Here is a 20,433-nt window from a genome sequence, read left to right on the forward strand (position 1 = left end):
TTGAATTATCAGGCCAAATGCTGCACCGATTTCTCACTTGATTCAATCAGTGCAATCGAATTGGCCAATATTGATAAGAGAAATCAAAGTGTATATGGCCTGCTTTAGGAAATGAATACAGTGGATACATCCTTTGGGAATTCTTAGGAACTATTTTGTTCTGTGTTTGTCCACTTTTATGACAGTGGTATGCGCCATTTACAAGCATATTATACAATTAAATAATATGGCTCCTGGCACTGAAAGCATTGCAACAATCAGATAAATGCAGTACACTTGCTATTTCAAGCAATTATCTAACCAACCAGATGATGGCAATCAATTCAAAAAAGTCACACATTTACTGGACATTAGCTTCAGTCTATGTTCACATCAAATATCAGAATAGCACAGGCCCATTTCCACTAACTTTGAATTTGAATATATAAAATTTGTATAAGTACTGAAAGCAATGCAACTTCAATGGAATAGTTTCCATGGAATGTGTTTTTTGTAGTCCATTGTAATCTAAAAAAATTGGACAGTTTGCGCTGCAGATTTTCACACCATGCATCCGTTTTTCATGTAATGATTGTGAATTACGTTAGACACGTACAAAAACTGGCATTAAAATTAGCATAAAATAACACAAACTTCTGAATACAGAAAAACAAATGCAAAATGTAATATCCTTGTGGAAATGGGCCCTAAAAAATGTAATCTCTGATTTTAACCATGGTATGATTAACTATAGCTGATTTAGGTATTTCTGTAACTCTTAATTCTCATTTAATGAGTGTGCGTTCTAAAGACAATAAAGACAATGTTCAGACTAGTCCTATTGGACAAAAAAAACCCTATGGTTACTGAAATAACCACTCTATATAAAAGTGCTGGGCAGAAAAGCATCCAAGAATGCACAACCAGTCAAGTCACGTTGAGTCTCATCTGTCAGCCAAGATCAGGAAGCTTGTGTCTGCAACACTGGCTCAACAATACTGGACAGCTGAAGACTGGAAGTCTGTTGCCTGGTTTGTGAACCCTGATTGTTGCAGAGGCACACAGATGGTAAGGTCAGAATTTGGTGTCAACAGCATTAATCTGTGGCCTCCAACCTGCCTCGTGTCAGCAGTCCAGGCCAGTGGTGATTTGAATGTTTTTAGAACACAAGACTCACAGCACGAATGTGCAGAAATTCAGCAAACATTGCAATCAAGTTACACAGACCAAAATCTCAAATAAGTATTTCTAACATCCTAGGGGATTCAATTGTGAACTAAATATTGGCTAATTAAGCAAATTCTCAAGAAGCAGTTTATGTGATATGGGTATTTGCACAATTAGTAACATTTACTTGCCTGCTATGGAACTTAAGCCACAAAACCACTACCGTAGGTTGTTTTGAGGGTCCAGGAAGGGTAGTTCAATATTTATTTTGCTTTCAACATATAAATACAGTTATGCTTGAGCCAACAATATCCTCTGTGACTGTTGCAAAAGAACAAATAATCACAATGTCTCTGTTACAGTTCTTTGTCCCAGTCTCCTATGAAAAGAATTATCAATCTGCCATAACACTTAATCTTATACCTAGAGTACCTTCCTTGTATGAATGTATGTTGATGACTGACAATTTATTTCCACTCAATCACTGTGTAAGAAAGATAAAAGGAACGAGAATATTCATAACCTGCTCAGTGGTGTAAGTTCAGTAGCCCAGGGCCCCCAAGCAGCAGAAGTATCTTGGAGCCCTCCCCTACACACCCTGCATCATGGCCACACCCCCAATGCCCCCATCATGGGGAGACAGAGACAACCGTAGTGGGCTGTATGCTGCCCCCTGAGGCTCCTGATGAATTGGAATGTATCAGGGGGTGAAGGATCTCAGCATATGCCTGGAGGAAAGGAGAACCAATGCAACATGGACTAGGTAAATATAACAGCATCCCCTGTGCTTACACTGCACAAGAGGGGAAGGAGTAGCAGGCCGATGTAGGCCCTTCCCAGTGCAATTGCTATTGTTACACCACTAAATCTACTTTGGACGATGCAGATAGTCCCCAGCTAAGATCAGATTCATGTAAGGAATGAACATACAATCGCTATCTCGTTCATTAAGTCGGAACACTGTGACATTTCTGTGGTTCCAGTGTCACCCTCTGTTGCACTGTGCCTTCAGTGCCCGCCTCAGTACTACCTCTGTGCCATGTCCCCCATTTGTACCTCCTTCTGTCCCCCCTTGTACCTCCTTCTGTCCTGGTAATGATGTAACATGTTAATGTTGCGTCACATAAAATTTCCCAATCATGATTACACGTAATTACCATTTTAAAAATTGAATTAATTTCACGTAATCCACAAACTTCCCGGTGCTGGATCACAGATTAGCTTTAAAATGTATAAAATGTGTATGCAGAACTATTATGTATTAACACATGAAAAGAGGCATGCACGGCACTCCTGTAAAATGCTCATTTATTGTCCAAGTTTACACTGGTGAACTTGGTAGGTGGCATCTCTGCCTCGCTAGAGCGAAACGGCCATCAGTCAGCATCTGTGCCCTGCACTCACCGCCTGCTTGCACAACCAGCAGGTACACGTTTTGTCCACAATTGAATGTCTTTCACCAGTGTAACCTTGGACAATAAATGAGTATTTTACAGGAATGCCGAACATGCCTCTTTTCATGTGATAAACGGACTGTTAATTCACAGTTCTGACCCATGCTGGAAGCAGGCCTCCTAGTCCTATATGAGACACGTCGATTACAGATAGTGCTGGTTTCTATACTCTTTTGCCATTACTATTATATATTATAGTATAGTATACTGCAGCAAAATGTCATATTACTGAGTTTAAAAAAACAGTATTTTTTTATTTTTAAAATCAATATTCTCAAAAACTATAAGGTCTTTTTGCAAAATTTCATTTTTACTTGTTCCCATTTTCATGCTGTTCATATCAGCTTTTCGGAAGTCGGAGACTACCTGTTTTTCCAAATCTTCCTACCCCCACAATTTACAATTACTCACATGCCATTTTAGTTAGCCAAAGCATACCAATGTTTTATGGTTATCATATGTGCAGCCAAACTAGTAAAAGGTTTCTTTCATAGCAGTAAAAAGGGGCACTGATGTGTAGTAAACTTTGCAGCTACTATAGCAACTATTTAGGATTTCAGAATTTTGTTTGCCGATTAATCTCAGGGAAGTCTATTGGCAGAGTTACATTACTCTTCTGCAGTTGAAATGATACTATTGGATGAACACAAACATATACACACTTGATTGCTAGGACTATGGAGCAATCAAGACAAACTTGGAAATCAGCTGGGTTTCTAAGCTCCGCCTTTTGTTCCACATTTGCAGCTACACTGAACACATGCAGGGCCGGATTTGTACTCTTTACCGCCCAAGGCCACTGCCACCAGCCGCCCCCCTTCAGTATAGGTAGCCTGATGACCCCCCAGTATAGGTAGCCAGGTGACTCCTCCCCCCCTTTCCCTCCAGTATAGGTAGCCAGATGACTGCCTTAATACCTCCTTTTCCCACCCCTCCCTTTCAGTATAGGTAGCCAGCTCACCTTCACACCGCAGCAGCCATCAGTGCCACTCATTTCTACACTTGTCTCCAGTGCAGAAACTTCCTCTTCCCCTCTGTCTCCAATGCTGCCCAAGTCCATAGCCGCCGGCCACAATGCAAACGTCCACAGAAAGCAAGGTGGCTGCTGCTCGTCTGATCTCCCTACATTGAAGCATTTGCAAGCTTGCAAATACTGCACCAGTTTAGCCTGTTGCTTTGGTGCCCTTTCTCTTGTGGTGCCCTAGGCCATGGCCTAGGTGGCCTTGGCCTAAATCCGGCCCTGAACACATGGTAATGCAGTCCTCATTTCTAAGATGGTGTTGCACGCAGTCAAAACAATTACCTTTCATTCCACCGGAAAACCCCCTCCAATTTGCAAATACCATAAGCGGAAGCCCTTCTCTGTTGAAGTCTTTGATTGCCTGGGCTGTCTTAAAGGCAGAGTCAGGAAACCACACCTGTCCTGCCTGCTGTATGATCTGTGGAAACAGTGAGCCAGTTATTCAGTAAACGGCTACAACAACAGAAAACACTATGAAAACTGAAAAAGCAATTTGCACTTAGGTTAAAAAAAAAAGACAATAAGTTATTCCACAACAAATCTTACATAACCGGTGCTATGATTTCGAGCAAAGATTACTTCCAACATTCAAGGAAAGACTGTATGGTTGGGTAATCTTTCATTTCCATATTTAGAATGGCATGCTTACATTAGATACACTACAATAGCAATAGTATTTACATTTGCATACAACACACAAATTCAAAGTGAATTCTACACTTACATTAGCAATTACAGTATTTTTTGGACAAAAAGACACTCCCCTGTAGAGTTCAGAGCACAGTGGAAGCCTTTATCACCTCTCCAGCCAGTGTAAGTTCCCTATCTGCTCCTCGGCAGGCTGGTGCAAGTGGAGCATCCACAGGTACTTCTGGTTGGCTGGTGTGGGGAATCAGCAAAACTGCAGGCTGCATGCACTTGAGTCAAGATTCACTTGGAAAGAGAACCCGGTAGATGAGGATCAAAATGGAGGCAGATGATGCCCCAGGGGATGTAGGCAGGTGACCAAGAATAGTGTTCTGCCCTCAGGCCGGTGCAGTGTAGCATGATTAGTCACTGCACCGGTATGCTCCAACTCGTTACTTCTTTGTCCTGGCCATCTCAATGTGTGACTGCGAAGGCTACAACACCCCCTCCTGGATTTACTGCCAGTCCTGCAGTGCATGGGGATTGGCAGAGACCGGACTTCTTCCCATCCACGAAGGTATCGGAGCCAATGGAAAACATTACTATTGGTTTCAATAGACAGCTCGAAGGGAAAGGTCAACAAGATGCCACTGCACTATGGAGGCACCAGGACTTATGGTCAAGAACATCTTATGGTCTAAAAATACGGTATACAGTGCTATTATGTTAAAGGATCATGTTACACACATTTATTTTTATTTCATATTATGCATATTTATAACCATGATCTGCCTAAAATTTCAGACGCCTGGTGATGTGGCCATATAGGCTGTCCATGCTAATTTTGCAACAAAACCTAGACCATCATGCCAGACTGTACACCTTTCCCTAGGGACAACGTTCTCTTTTTTACTTAGTCAAGTGGTTGGTGCCATTAAACATCAGAAATACTAATAGCAAATAGGGCTATTGTCTCTACATTAGTTTCATGATCAGTTTCCAAACTCTTCTGTGTCTCTTTCTCAAGGTGTACATAAAGTAAAAAATGCAGACATAAAACAAAATGGCCCAATGTGAATTAAATAAATGGTACTATGATGTCATTATTACACCACAACCCATAGGAATTTACTTTATCCTATCCTAGTGGGAGCTAGTAATTAAAGGTTAGAAAATGATCATGCACCAGTTGTGCACTCTATTGTGATACTTTTATTGCTCCCACCATTTTATTCAAGTGACAGTGCTGCTTGCTGACATCACTGCCGGGGTTGGACAATTTTGGAAAGAGTGTATTTATCGCCAAATGTTGACAGTGAAATTGCTTCATGAACTGGTAGAATTTGTGGTAAATCTATAATTTACCAGTTTTATAAATGCACTCCATATTCCGAAAGTTAACCATAACAGAGTGGTGCAACAAGCGGCACAGTGGTGTAGGGGATAGCACTCTCACCTTGCAGTACTGGGTCTCTGGTTTGAATCTGGGCCAAGACACTATCTGCATGGAGCTTGTATGTTCTCCTAGTACTTGCATAGGGTTCCTCCCACATGCCACAAATATACAACTTAATCACCTTACCACAAAACGGCCTAAGACTAGGATAGGGATGTATGTCTATGGTTGGGATTAGAAAGTGAGCTCCTCTGAGGAAAAGCAAGTGACAAGACTATACACTGTACAAAGTGCTGCCGAAGATGTCAGCACTATATAAAACACTAAATGAATAAAAATCTAACCTTAGCCTCGGAGTCCAAGTTAGCAGGATCAGCAGGTATGCTCAACTCCACAGTTCGTGTTTCAACAGCAACAACTCCAACAGGTATTCCTCCAAGCCTATGTTTGTATGGAAGAAGAAAAAAAAACATATGTATTACTCCTTTTATAAACTTATATGCACTTTATAATTATAACATATATACATGATGGGTTAATATGTATTTGATGTCCGTTGCTGTGCTATTCAATTCATTGACTGAATGGGTCAAAGCTGTGTTTTGACAAAAATGCATTCATCTGTGAATTACAATAAAGCACTGCTGCACAGCGCATAAGTGAGAATGCAAGACCGTACAACCTATGCAACTGTATCGTTTATAATACATGTTATTTAGTATTTATATAGCGCCAACATCTTCCTCAGCACTGTACATAGTATATTGTCTTGTCACTTAACTGTCCCTGAGAGGAGCTCACAGTCTAATCCCTACCATAGTCATATGTCTATGTATGTATCGTAGTCTAGGGCCAATTTAGGGGAAGACCATTAACTTATCAAACTAACTAAATCCCTTACCATTCCTTTAACTCCCTCCCTTCTCAGCCTTTCCTTCCCTACTAGACTCAAAATTAGACAAGGCAATCAGTTACAACCATGTGATGCTCAAAGTAGGAAGAACAATAGATGCCTATCGACATGATCCAATCTGCTAATAGGAAACTGGAAAGCCAGGAGAGGTATGTAGTATTTGTGAAAAGGAGCTGAGCTGCAGGCAAGGAAACACTTGTAACCTGAAATTCAATCACCTATTTTGAAAATGTGCCTTGCTCAATACTGGCATTAAACTTTACTCCCAAAGTAACTGTGATTTTTGAAATATACTACTGGCATCAAAGTCAAAGTGATCCCTTTTTTATATGCAATTATTATATTCTTCATTTTCAATATTTGCTAAGTTGTAATATGTTCAGCTAAACATAGGGTTTAATGATTTGCAAACGTATTCAGATTTTACACAGCATCCCAACTGTTTGTGGAAATGGTGTTGTACAATATTATTACATCCTACCTACCTCATGTCTATTCTGTTCTCTATCTGCTTATTATGGTTTATAGACATGAAAGTTTTTTTTATCAGTTTCAGTCTATTTTTATTAACAGAAAGTTTATGGTACAAAAAATAAAAAAATGGAAAAACATGATACTGTAGAAAAGAAGGAAAAAAAAATCTAAGAGTCAAGACAGTTATTCTTTCTAGTAGATCAAGAGTACTCTTACAGTGAAAAGTCAAATAACTCCGGCAATTGGAAATACAATACTCCATCATAACTTGGAAAACAAAATATTACTTATGGCAAATAGTGCCTCTCCCCAGGAAAAAAAGGGATTATGTGAAGGGGAAAAAACAAGATTCTGCAGAACTCAAGAAATAAAAAAAAAAAAAAAAAAAAGCAAAAGTGACCATGTTTCTAGCCTGTCAAACAGGTGCATTGTTTCAACAGGTTTGTTTCTAGGTGGTGGGTGGAGCCCCATGGGCTGTTGTTTCTCCAAAGTATCCCTAAACAGCAACCTTGTAATCCTAATCCACATATATACCGAAGAAAAGTAGTTGGGGCGGATTTCCAGGCCTCACGTTAAATGACCCCAGGTGTTGCTATACAATTTTTTTTACAAGCATTAGCACTTCCTGTCTTGCAGGTTAAAAGGTGGTACATTATTTGGAGCATCACTAGCACTATATGCAAGGCTGCATTGACTGGGATCTTGGACAAAGGTATGGGTGGAGAAACCTCACACAACTCTCACACACCAAATGCCTGGTACACACCATGCAATTTCTCACCAGATAGATAATCCAATAGATAATTTCTAACAGAACCGATCTGATATCTGATCTTTTTCTGATCGTATTTCCGATCACTTCTATGCAAATCGGTCAGCAAACAATTGGAAATCAGATCAAGCCTGTCGGAAATTATCTATTGGACCATCTATCTGGTGAGAAATGGCATGAAGTCTACTAGGCATAAGGCTCATTGCACTGTAACAGCTTTATTTGCTACTTAGATGTTCAGAATGCTCACAAAAACATAAAATAACAAAAAAAAAACAATGCTTATCTCTTTTTATTAGCTGCTCTCCTTTGCTTGTTAATGCATCTGAGAGAGACAAAGAGGCTCATTTGCATGACTGCACTCCTCCCCTCTTCCTGCTATCGGAGCGAACATCTATGAGTCACTATGTTAGTAATAAAGTATAATGTAACCTATTAATAAAATTAACACATTACAAAAAAAAAAGAAAAAATATTCCTTCTGGAATAGCTTTTTGTTTAAGTTTTGTTTTCTGCCCCTCTCCCAGAAAGATCTGTCAATTTTTGGAAAGCTGAAAGTCCCGGCTTTCTGTTGCACCGGGTCCCGAGTCGGTATGATGCTCAGTTCCCAAGTTATGGGTGTTTGAAATAGGGGTGTCCCCTGAACTTGGCTGCAGAAAGTGCAATTACAGAAGTACAGGACGAACCCGACATGATGATAAGCAGCACACCCGGTAGGTCGTCTTCTTCCTTCGCAGCATAAATCGGTGTCTTCAAAACTTGTTAAGTGCCCTGGGTCTCATTACAGATGAAGGAGCAGCGCAGCTATGCATTCTCGTCTGCTCTCTGTCTTACTGGCATGGGAAGGAGACTCAATTCCACTGTGCTCTCTGCAGCAAAGTGCAGGGGACAACTCCCCAGCTTGGTAATGGGGCGTTGCACTGACTTGGGACCCAGTGCAAAGGTAAGCTGGGACTTTCAGCTTTCCAAAAATGGTTAGATCTAGCTACGGGATCAAACACAACTGTAACAAAAAGCTGCCGAACTTTCCAGATGGGATAATAATTACATAATAATAATAATAATAATAATAATAATAATAATAATAATTACTGTCTACTGAGGGATTTGAGTTTTAGCTTGGAGATATACTTTGTTATAACTCTTCCATTCACATGTAACTGATTTGTCTGAATTATGCTTTCACACTGCTTAGGAACTGTTACACAGTGGAGTGAGGTATTCATCTTTGCAGGGTTCAGTATATGCATGGTTAAGGATTCTTTTTTTTTTATATTGAGATGGATTTCCATGTTGTATTCAAGAGCAATGTTTCTACATCTCTCAGTAAGCAGGGATTTGATAATGTTTTTGTGTGGTAATGGAGAGCTTTCCAAAAAGATTCAAGATTAGGGTATGAAAACAAAATATATAACATTTTCCTTGTATTCTTCCAACATCTCCAGCATCAATAGGATGTGCTCAGAAACATTTTAAGCAAGTCATCAGGAAGGAGAAAACTTATGCAAACACACTTAACTTTTAAAATAACTACAAACCATAAATAAAGTATCTTTTATAATGTACACATAACTCACTATATTGTAAGTAAAAGAACAGAAGGTTTTATTAAACCAGCAAAACAAAAATATTCACTGTGTTTTTAATTATTAAAGTCTTTATTCAGTTTTTAGGAACTACATCTGAAAAAAGAATCTAAGATGAAAATTCATGTCCTTTTCCACATCTCTGGAAGTTCAAACAGCCAGCTGAAGTCTGTAACCACAATATCATTTAATTTGAGTGCAAACCGAAGTCTGGTCTATAATGTAATAAAATATTAATATATCAATCTGATGATGTAACATGCCAACATAGAGGTAAACAGATACCTGGTGAGTGTAGCTTTTAATAAATTTCTTGTGCTAGCTAGATCAACACATATCCCTTCACAACAATGAAAAATAAAAGTATAAGTATCTGTATACAGACATTTATCAGTTCTACATAAGGCACACAGTGCATCAATTTCTGGGTCCTGAAATATACTTTAAAAAGGTTGAGTAAGAGTTGGATTTGCGAACTATGGGCTTGATTCATTAAGCTGCGCTACTAAAGCAGTGCAGCTTAAAGAGGAACTTCAGCCTAAACAAACGTACTGTCATTAAGTTACATTAGTTATGTTAATTAAAATAAATAGGTAATATAATCTCTTACCCATCCTGTTTTAAAAGAACAGGCAAATGTTTGTGATTTCATGAGGGCGGCCATCTTTTTGGTTGAAAGGAGGTGACAGGGAGCATGAGGCACAGTTCCAACTGTCCTGTGTCCTGATCACCCATCCCAGTTGCTAGGCAACGTGAACAACAACATAGGAAATCCCATCATGCTTTGCACAGCATCAGGGAAAAAGTTTTTTCTTTGATGGGTGGAGCTAAAAATGCAGCTAAAAATGATGCTTTGGTAAGAAAAACAAAGTTCTGATGCGGTGAAACTGTTGAAGAAACACGAGCCTTTTCAGTTCCGCTGAGTAGATTTGTAGTCCGAAGGTTCACTTTAATGTGAAGGAGCATTCGCTATGCACGCCTTACATAGCAGCACTCACTGCTATGTAAGGAGTGTGCCTTCCTTAGTTATGCATGTTGGCTTACATAGCAACGTGCGTAACTTTAAATGTGGGCAGTCCTGTGAAGTATCGCGATCCTTCACTAGCGGCTGCTACTATGTTAGTTAACATAGTTAGTCAACATAGTTACTGTAACTATGTTAATATAGTAGCAACTGCAATATAGTATAGTAGCAACTGCAACTGCATATTAAAAATTGCATGTGTTGCTACGTAAGCAACGCGCATAACTAAGAAAGGCACGTTCCTTACAAAGCAGCAAGCGCTTCTATGTAAGGCGTGCATAGCAAGCGCTCCTTCACAATAAGCTGTGCTGCTTTAGCCGGGCAGTTTAGTGAATCAAGCCCTATGTGTCTAAAGGGTAGAATGAGAAAAAGGAAATATACTTAGGCCAAACAGTAAATGACTGTATGTTGAAAATGAACAGATAATGATGTGTGTAGGTAGCTGCACTACAAGTTTTCATGAGATCACTTGGTTTTCAGCAGTCAATTTTACTACACTAAATGCAATCTGGGCCAGAGCACTATGTGAATGGAGTTTGCATGTTCTCCCCATGTTTCAGTGGCTTTTCTTTGGGTACTCTGGTTTCCGCTCACATTCCAAAAACACATAGATACGTTAACTGGCTTCCCCTAAAATTGGCCCTAGAATGTGATGGATATAGGATTATAGTAGGGATTACAAAAGAAATGGAGGCAGCCTGCTAATAGAGTTTGATAAGTGTACCCAATATTCCACATTTCCCTAGTTTGAGATGGGAGAATCATGGATAGATACACTTCATAGTGATTCAGTAATTATTTATTTTGGGAGAGAAGAACAGGGCCGGCCTTAGGTTTCACAGCGCCCTGAGCGAAACCGGATTTTGTTGCCCCCCCATAAGTAGCATAGTTGTCCCCATATAGGTAGCATAGTTGCCCCCAGTGTAGGTAGTATAGTTGCCCCATATAGGTAGCATAGCTGCCCTCAGTGTAGCTAGTACAGTTTCCCCCAGTGTAGTAGCATGGTTGCCCCAGTGTAGGTAGTATGCCCCCAGTGTAGGTAGTATGCCCCCAGTGTAGGTAGTATGCCCCCAGTATGCCCCCAGTGTAGGTAGAATGCCCCCAGTGTAGGTAGTATGCCCCCAGTGTAGGTAGTTTGCCCCAGTATGCCCCAGTGTAGGTAGTTTTCCCCCAGTGTAGGTAGATTGCCCCCAGTGTAGGTAGTATGCCCCCACTATGCCCCCAGTGTAGGTAGTTTGCCCCCCAGTGTAGGTAGTATGCCCCCAGCAGGGCCGGCCTTAGGTTTCACAGTGCCCTGAGCGAAACCAGATTTTGTTGCCCCCCCCCATAAGTAGCATAGTTGTCCCCATATAGGTAGCATAGTTGCCCCCAGTGTAGGTAGTATAGTTGCCCCATATAGGTAGCATAGCTGCCCTCAGTGTAGCTAGTACAGTTTCCCCCAGTGTAGTAGCATGGTTGCCCCCAGTGTAGGTAGTATGCCCCCAGTGTAGGTAGTATGCCCCCAGTGTAGGTAGAATGCCCCCAGTGTAGGTAGTATGCCCCCAGTGTAGGTAGTATGCCCCAGTATGCCACCAGTGTAGGTAGAATGCCCCCAGTGTAGGTAGTATGCCCCCAGTGTAGGTAGATTGCCCCCAGTGTAGGTAGTATGCCCCCAGTGTAGGTAGCATGCCCCCAGTGTAGGTAGTATGCCCCCAGTGTAGGTAGTTTGCCCCCACTATGCCCCCAGTGTAGGTAGTATGCCCCCAGTGTAGGTAGTTTGCCCCCAGTATGCCCCCAGTGTAGGTAGTTTGCCCCCAGTGTAGGTAGTATGCCCCCAGTGTAGGTAGTATGCCCCCAGTGTAGGTAGTATGCCCCCAGTGTAGGTAGTATGCCCCCAGTGTAGGTAGTTTGCCCCCAGTGTAGGTAGTTTGCCCCCAGTGTAGGTAGTTTGCTCCCAGTGTAGGTAGTTTGCCACCAGTGTAGGTAGTTTGCCCCCAGTATGCCCCCAGTGTAGGTAGTTTGCCCCCAGTGTAGGTAGTATGTCCCCAGTGTAGGTAGTTTGCCCCCAGTGTAGGTAGTTTGCCCCCAGTGTAGGTAGTTTGCCCCCAGTGTAGGTAGTTTGCTCCCAGTGTAGGTAGTTTGCCACCAGTGTAGGTAGTTTGCCACCAGTGTAGGTAGTTTGCCACCAGTGTAGGTAGCTTGCCCCCAGTGTAGGTAGTTTGCGCCCAGTGTAGGTAGTTTGCCCCAGGCAACCCCCCCCCCTTTATGTGGCAGCGGGCCGGGCAGAGACGGACTCACCTGACATCCAGTAGTATGCCCCAGTATGCTCCCAGTGTAGGTAGTATGCCCCCAGTGTAGGTAGTTTGCCCCAGTATGCCCCCAGTGTAGGTAGTATGCCCCCAGTGTAGGTAGTTTGCCCCCAGTGTAGGTAGTTTGCCCCCAGTGTAGGTAGTTTGCCCCAGTGTAGGTAGTGTGCCCCCACTATGCCCCCAGTGTAGGTAGTTTGCCCCCCAGTGTAGGTAGTATGTCCCAGTGTAGGTAGTTTGCCCCCAGTATGTCCCCAGTGTAGGTAGTATGCCCCCAATGTAGGTTGTTTGCCCCCAGTGTAGGTAGTTTGCCCCCAGTGTAGGTAGTTTGCTCCCAGTGTAGTTTGCCACCAGTGTAGGTAGTTTGCCACCAGTATGCCCCCAGTGTAGGTAGTTTGCCCCCAGTGTAGGTAGTATGTCCCCAGTGTAGGTTGTTTGCCCCCAGTGTAGGTAGTTTGCCCCCAGTGTAGGTAGTTTGCCCCTAGTGTAGGTAGTTTGCCCCCAGTGTAGGTAGTTTGCCCCCAGTGTAGGTAGTTTGCCACCAGTGTAGGTAGTTTGCCACCAGTATGCCCCCAGTGTAGGTAGTTTGCCCCCAGTGTAGGTAGTATGTCCCCAGTGTAGGTTGTTTGCCCCCAGTGTAGGTAGTTTGCCCCCAGTGTAGGTAGTTTGCCCCCAGTGTAGGTAGTTTGCCCCCAGTGTAGGTAGTTTGCTCCCAGTGTAGGTAGTTTGCCCCAGGCAACCCCCCCCCTTTATGTGGCAGCGGGTCGGGCAGAGACCGACTCACCTGACATCCAGCTCCAGCGCCGACGTCACTCTTCTCTCCCTGCCTCCGATCCATCTGTAGTTAGAGCAGGCTACAAGAAAATGTCCGCCGTTTGTCTGCATTTGTGGACATCGGTGGCCATTTTCTTGTAGTCCTGCTCTAAATATAGACGGAGAGGACACAGGGAGACAGCGGGGCGGCAAGGGGCGACAGGGCGCATGCGCCCTTGAGAGCATAGCGCCCTGAGCGACCGCACAGGTCGCTCATAGCAAAGGCCGGCCCTGGAGAAGAACATCCAAAATAATATTTAGTTATCTCCCTAAGTCCAATAAGAATAGATTTGTTACCATAAGAAGCAAAAAAGAAAAGAAAGGAAACTCTTGGCAGACATTTGCTTTTAATCAGTTTAAAAAATGCATACATGTTTTTGTATTTTACAACATGATGATTTACATGATTATGCCTACTCAGTCCTTGATCCCCATTAAAGTCTCAGGGACTTTTCACAAAGTTTCCTGTTCTTCTCTAATAGACATATTAACAACGACTTACATAGCATCATGGTCTTAAAGGGAACCAACAGAGGAAAAAGCCCTTCTCTTATAAGCTTTACAATCTATTACTAGCTCGAGGGGGGGGGGGGGGGGGGAAGAGGACGCAAGACCTGTGTAGGTGGGTTCCACTATCTGGGTAGTCTGGATCAGGGACATGTCCTAGGTTTGGTTATATAATTGCTTAAAAGGGTGATTTTTAAGGGTGCACTAGAAAGTTTAAAAGACTGTATAGTGATGACTGGAATGTGCTGTGCATGGGAATTCTAGATTGTGAGCAGTCCTGAGCATTATATGGAAATTTCAAGAGGTGTCTCCAGAGGACAAGTCAGGACAACACTGCATGTAGAGTACAGGTTTTAATGTATTTGGAAACAACTGAATAAAAAATGTCAGGGTCAAACTGAAGACCGCTTTGCAGAATAGTTAGAGATTTCACCTGGATCCACTAGGAGGTCTTGCCAAAGAGAAACAGCTGTTGAGGAGTAAGTAAAGAGAAGAATCAATAAAATAGCGGCGTTCAGTCTAGATTGGTCATTTGCTAAATCGGTTCGCCGACAGGCTATAGTGAAGGACTTAATAATAATCTAGGTGAAGTATGTGCTGGCATTTTAGTAGTACCATGCAAGAAGAAGAAACAGTTGCAGGATGTAATAAAGATGAAGAGGACATGGAAGTGTTTAGTGAGCAAACGTATAATATAAAAGAGAGGGAAGAATCAAATATTAATCCTATACAAAGACAACGGGATGGTGAGGCTACTGGGATGTTGTCAACATTTATTAATATTATACTCAGAGATGGATTGAAATAGTGGAAAAATAATCCATTCTGTTTTACTCCTGTTAAGTTTTAGGAAGAGAGACATGAATGAAAACAGCAGAAAGACAATCACTGACATGAGACAGTAGGATAATGACGTCTGGAGATAAGAGATAGATTTGTACATCATATGAGCAGATGTGGCATTAAAGTTCAAACGAGCATTATAGTTGCCAAAGACTGTCAGTATAGACAAAGAAGAGAAGCAGTGGGTTGAGGGCAGTTATGATGTACTCCAGTAGATGAAGGGCATAGGGAGAACGTCATTTTGAACTAAGTGTAAGACCTTTCAAATGGGTATTAAGAAATAAAAAAGAGCAACACCTTCTGTACCTAAATGATTGTCAGGAGAAGCAGAAAGGAGCTACAGTGTCAAATGTTGAAGACTGAACAAGGATGCCAACCTGTATATTCACCAACTTAAGCTAATTGAACTACAATTTTCTGTTTTTAGTCCACACGTCTCTAAGCCTTGTTTTTTCCCCTAATTAAAATGTGTAGAACACATGAGAGCAGCAGCAGTACAGCGGTCTTTGTGCCTCTTCAGTATTCTGCAGCCTAACTATCTGTATTCCTTTTCAGTTTGGAAGTGCACAAAGACATTTTTTCTTTCAGCTATTTTCATGCCTCTCTTTCAATTGAAGCAAGCAGACTGCTTTGATTGCTCCGCTGAGAAGGGAAAGCGAGACAGGGAATGATAGAGAAATAAAAAGTGCCTTCATATTTTCTTGTGCACAGACCATATATCTAGGCGCAGAGATGATCCTCACATTGTGATGTATGCATAGAGTGTAAAACACCAGTGACTCATGAGAGGCTGAGGCTGCAAAGTGAAATCATTCCCTCATGCACTCTCTCCAAGTAATAGTCTATTTATTCTTCCTCCAGAGTTGGTTACATTTTTATTGGACTTTTTTTCTATTTAAATGTTAGTAATGAATTTAGCAGAAATGAAAGGTATGAGAAAGATGACTGTGCAAGCTCGATGCATTTACATTCTGTTCTCTAGCACATGCTCTTGAACTGTTTTCCCTATGCAGATGAAAAGGAAGAGATGAAAATATTAGGTAGGGATTGTGAAGGCCGCAAGCAGAGCACACTCTTTACCTATTAGATAAAGGATGCATCAGTTTCAGATAACATATCTGTGCTCAACATGGTGACCATGCCACTGGTCAAAGGAGACGTGAAGCCACACACAAAACAATTCACTGAATGCAAGGCTGCATGGACGTGAGTGTACAGTTTTCCCTTTGCTGTTGCAGCACCTGCTTACCAGTCTCTGGGCCCTGCTGCCCCATCTGTATCCCAATGCACACTTTTGTGCAGTATGTGGCATGCAGAGAGAGAGCCTAGTACTTTGAGGCCGCAGGTAAATCCACCCAACAAGCAGAATTAATGCAGGTAAGTATGCCATTTTTACATAACCACTGCTCCCTCCAGTGTCAGTGGCTCGATTTCCTAGGCACACATGCTATGCATAACCTCAGGGGCTAATTTATTAGGGCCCATAGCATACCTGAACCTGTCAAAGTTAATCCATTATACTAAGCTTAGAGAGTAAATACATTACAAACCATATAGAAACAAATCAGAATAAGTAATTTTAGTTAAATAAAACCTCAACATTTTTTTTATTTTTTTTTCAAAAAAAAATTTTAAATTACATTTTAAAGTGTACAACATGGTATTGGTTAACACATTTTTTTTTTAAAAAAAAGCATCAATAAATATTTAAAAAATATTTATACCCAGTGGTGTTCCCTAGCCATCCCCTGGTTCCCAGTCCTGTGACTCAAATTGGTCATGAAATCGAGAGGCAGCAAATGGCAATAAAAAGTGTGGCGCTGTAATGCATGGAGGAGACCTGCAGTGCGGAAGCAGGTAAATATTTCACTGCTCCCTGCGCTACTCTGTATGCGGGTGGTGAGAAGGAGGAAGAGAAAGCCCCTCTGTGATCACAGGGATTGTGGGTGCTTTTGTTAACCTTCCCATCCCCCCTTTTTAATACCCTTATATACTATCATGGAGTAGTCCTAACAATTTTAGTTATACACTAAAAATATTGGACCAGAAACAAATAAGCTTTTACAGGGATCTATTCCAGGTCAAATCCGAATTAAAATCCTTATCAAGGAAAAGTCTGGAGCAAACGTAGCCCTTTCCAATTTCAGATGACCTTGGGATCACCTTACAAGCGGTACTTTATCAATTGAACTCAGCTCAAAGGAAAAAAACTGGACTGGGAAACACTTTTTTTTTTGTAATACTGATGTAAGTGGTTCTATGTGTAAAGTTCTGCAGAAAACAAAATTTGAATTTGGATCAACAGGGATATGTGAGGGAGTAGGCTGGTGTTGGTGTTGTACTTTGTTCTCTGGTTGAACTCGATGGACATATGTCTTTTTTCAACCAAAATAACTATGTAACTAAGAAAATAGTATTTTGCCACTGCTGATGTTCACCACCACAATAACTCCAGCCCCAGCTTTCTCACCAATTTATCCAAATGTCCCCAACACTATGCTATGCTGATATACCTGAAAATGCATGTATTTATGTATGTATGTCCTATGTCTTTTTGCTCTCCGCCATTGCCATGTGTACCACAACCAATTCCGGAGGCGCCAACAGCGCACCCGGCGAATAAAACCGATTCGGATTCTGAACACGATTACACGACCACCAACCTAAACTGTTGGCACAAGGTAGGATGGATCAATGCTTTCATGATGTTTACACTAAACTCTGACCCTACCATCTGATTGTTGCAGCTAAAATCAAGACTCATCAGGCTAGGAAACAATTTTTCAACCTTGTATCGTCCAATTTTGGAAAGCATGTGCAATTGTAGCCTCAGGTTCTTGTTCTTATCTGACAGGAGTGGTGCCCGGTATGGTCTTTTGTTCGGGCTGGTGCACACCAGAATGGTTCTGAAGCGTTTTTTTAAAACGCTTGCAGGGGGAAAACCGCTTGGCTAATGAAAGTGAATGGGATGGTGCATACCAGAGCGGTTCGTTTTTTCCACAAACGCAAACTCAAGGGCTGCAGAATTTTTTAGAATTCTGAGGCGTTTCTGCCCCATTGTTAAAGTATAGGAAAGTGGAAAACAGCTCTGAAAAACGCTAGTTCAGAGCAGTTTTGCAGGCGTTTTTGTTACAGAAGCTGTTCAGTAACAGCTTTTACTGTAACAATATTTGAACTCTGCTACACAAAAACGCTCCAAAAAACACTAGGCATGTTTAGAAAACGTCTCTAAACATGCCTAGAATCGCCCTGAAATCTGCTTCAAAAACCTCTAGCATTTTGACGATCTGCTAGAGGTTTTTGGTGTGCACTGGGCCTCTCTGTAGCTCATCTGCTTCAAGGCTTCAGAGATGGTATTCTGGTATTATTTGAGCTACTTTTGCGTTTCAATCTGCTATTTTTTTTTTTTTACTTCTCATATTAACAAGGTATTTTCTTCCACACATCTGCCTAATTGGATATTTCCTCTTTTACTTTGTAAGCCCTAGAGGTGGTAGTGCATAAAGATCCATACAGATTATCAGTTTCTGAAATACTCAGACGAGCCCTTCTGGCACCAACCACCATGCCCCATTTAAAATCACTTAAATTCCCATTCTGATCTCGGTTTGAACTTCAGCAAAGTGTCTTCAGTATGTGTAGGTGCCTAACTGCATTGAGATGCTGCCATGTGATTGGCTGATCACCTACAGTGCTACCCATAATTATTCATACCCCTGGCAAATTTTGACTTAAGTTACTTTTATTCAACCAGCAATTAATTTTATGACAAGAAATGACATAGGGGTTTCCCAAAAGATAAGAATTAACAAAAGGAATTATTTTTGAAAAAAAACAAAAACATTTCTCAGCTTTTATTTAAATTTGAGAAAGTGTCCAGTCCAAAATTATTCATAACCTTCTCAATAATCAATAGAAAAGCCTTTATTGGCTATTATAGCAATCAAACGCTTCCTATAATTGCATACCACCTTTTTGCATGTCTCCACGGGTATTTTTGCCCATTCATCTTTAGCAATGAGCTCAAAATCTTTTAGGTTGGAGGGTCTTCTTGCCATCACGCTGATCTTTAGCTTCCTCCACAGATTCTCAATTGGATTCAAGTCAGGACTCTGGCGGGGCCACTCCAAAACATTAATGTTGTTGTCTGCTAACCATTTTTTCACCACTTTTGCTGTGTGTTTTGGGTCATAGTCATGCTGAAATGTCCATTGGTGCCCAAGGCCAAGTTTCTCTGCAGACTAACTGATGTTGTTGTTGACAATCCTCATGTATTGTTCTTTTTTCATGGTGCGGTTTACGGTGATTAGGTTCCCTGGTCCATTCACTGAAAAAACAACCCCAAAGCATTAGGTTCCTACCACCATGTTTGACAGTGGGGATTGTGTTCTTTGGGTTGAAGACTTCTCCTTTTTTTACACCAAATGAAGAAAACATCATAGTGACCAAACAATTCAATTTTTGTTTCAAAGACCAGAAGTTGTCTTCTTTGTCCAGATTAGCATTTGCAAAGGCCAAGCGAGCTTTTGTGTGCATTATCTGGAGAAATGGTGTCCTCCTTGTTCTGCATCAGTGGAACTCAGCAGTGTGCAGTGTTTGTTGGATTGTCTGCCTCAGGTCCTCACTGAGCTCCTTTGTCTTAGCCATGACTGTCCACAGACCAACTGCAGAGAGCTGCGGTTTTTCATCTGTTGAATTGATTAAAACAGCTGTTCCCAATTAATCGGGGTAATTAGGATGCTTTATAACAGCTTGGACTGTTTGGAATGGTATAGAACTTTGGATTTTCCCACAGACTGTGATAGTTTTGAAGGGTATAAATAATTTTAGACTGGACACCTTTTGCTCAAATTTAAATAAAAACTGAGAAATTATTTTTTTTCCAAAATAATGTGTTTTGTACATCATCTTATTATCTTTTGGAAAACACCTGTGCCATTTACCATCAAAAAATTACTTGCTGTTTGAATAAACGTAACTAAGTCCAATTTTTGCCAGGGGTATGAATTTTATGGGCAGCACTGTATTTGTGTTAATAAGCAATTGAACAGGTGTACCTAATAAAGAGGACAGTGACTGCATCTTCCTAGTACTGCAGTAATATTATTTATGTGATTCTGTTTACTTTATAGTTTCCCTTTGCTTTGATAAATCATAAAACAAACTTCTCCATCTGTTGTGCCTTCTCTTTTGAGAGTTTTGTCCCAAAAATCCTAGGAAAGAATGAATGGCATTATGAGCCTTAGCATTATGTTGGAATAAAAGTGTAGTCTGAATGACAGGGGCAGACAATATAGAGTGTGACCTTAACCATCTATCTTTACTGAGATAGCCTCTGAATAATGTCGATGGGTAACTCAAGACTAGTTCACAAGCTTTTGTGTCTTTCAAAAAGAACCCAGTTTTACTGGCAGTCTAGCAAAGATTCTCTTGGAACAAAATTGCCATTATATCTGTTCAAAGTAATGTTTACAGCATTTTTTATGGCTGTGTTTATTCTACAGTTTACAAAAACTGCTTTTTTTCCAGCATTCTAGCGTCATTTTCAATTTGCTTCAGGAATCCTTAAAGC

The 20,433-nt window shown here is 41.3% G+C and overlaps 1 protein-coding gene across 4 annotated transcripts in view; it reads right to left on the reverse strand.

Annotated features, from left to right (window-relative positions):
* Positions 1 to 20,433, reverse strand: part of ACACA (acetyl-CoA carboxylase alpha) — a 421,319-nt gene that overhangs the window by 69,403 nt on the left and 331,483 nt on the right. For all 4 annotated transcript variants that reach the window (XM_068269366.1, XM_068269368.1, XM_068269365.1 and 1 more), the window contains exons 48-49: positions 5,989 to 6,085; positions 3,904 to 4,039 (exon numbers count right to left, since the gene is read on the reverse strand). In XM_068269366.1, the coding sequence (XP_068125467.1) occupies positions 3,904 to 4,039; positions 5,989 to 6,085 (233 nt within the window). The remainder of the gene's footprint in view (positions 1 to 3,903; positions 4,040 to 5,988; positions 6,086 to 20,433) is intronic.

This window comes from Hyperolius riggenbachi, chromosome 2 (genome assembly GCF_040937935.1).
Source record: "Hyperolius riggenbachi isolate aHypRig1 chromosome 2, aHypRig1.pri, whole genome shotgun sequence".
Lineage (NCBI taxonomy): Eukaryota > Metazoa > Chordata > Amphibia > Anura > Hyperoliidae > Hyperolius > Hyperolius riggenbachi.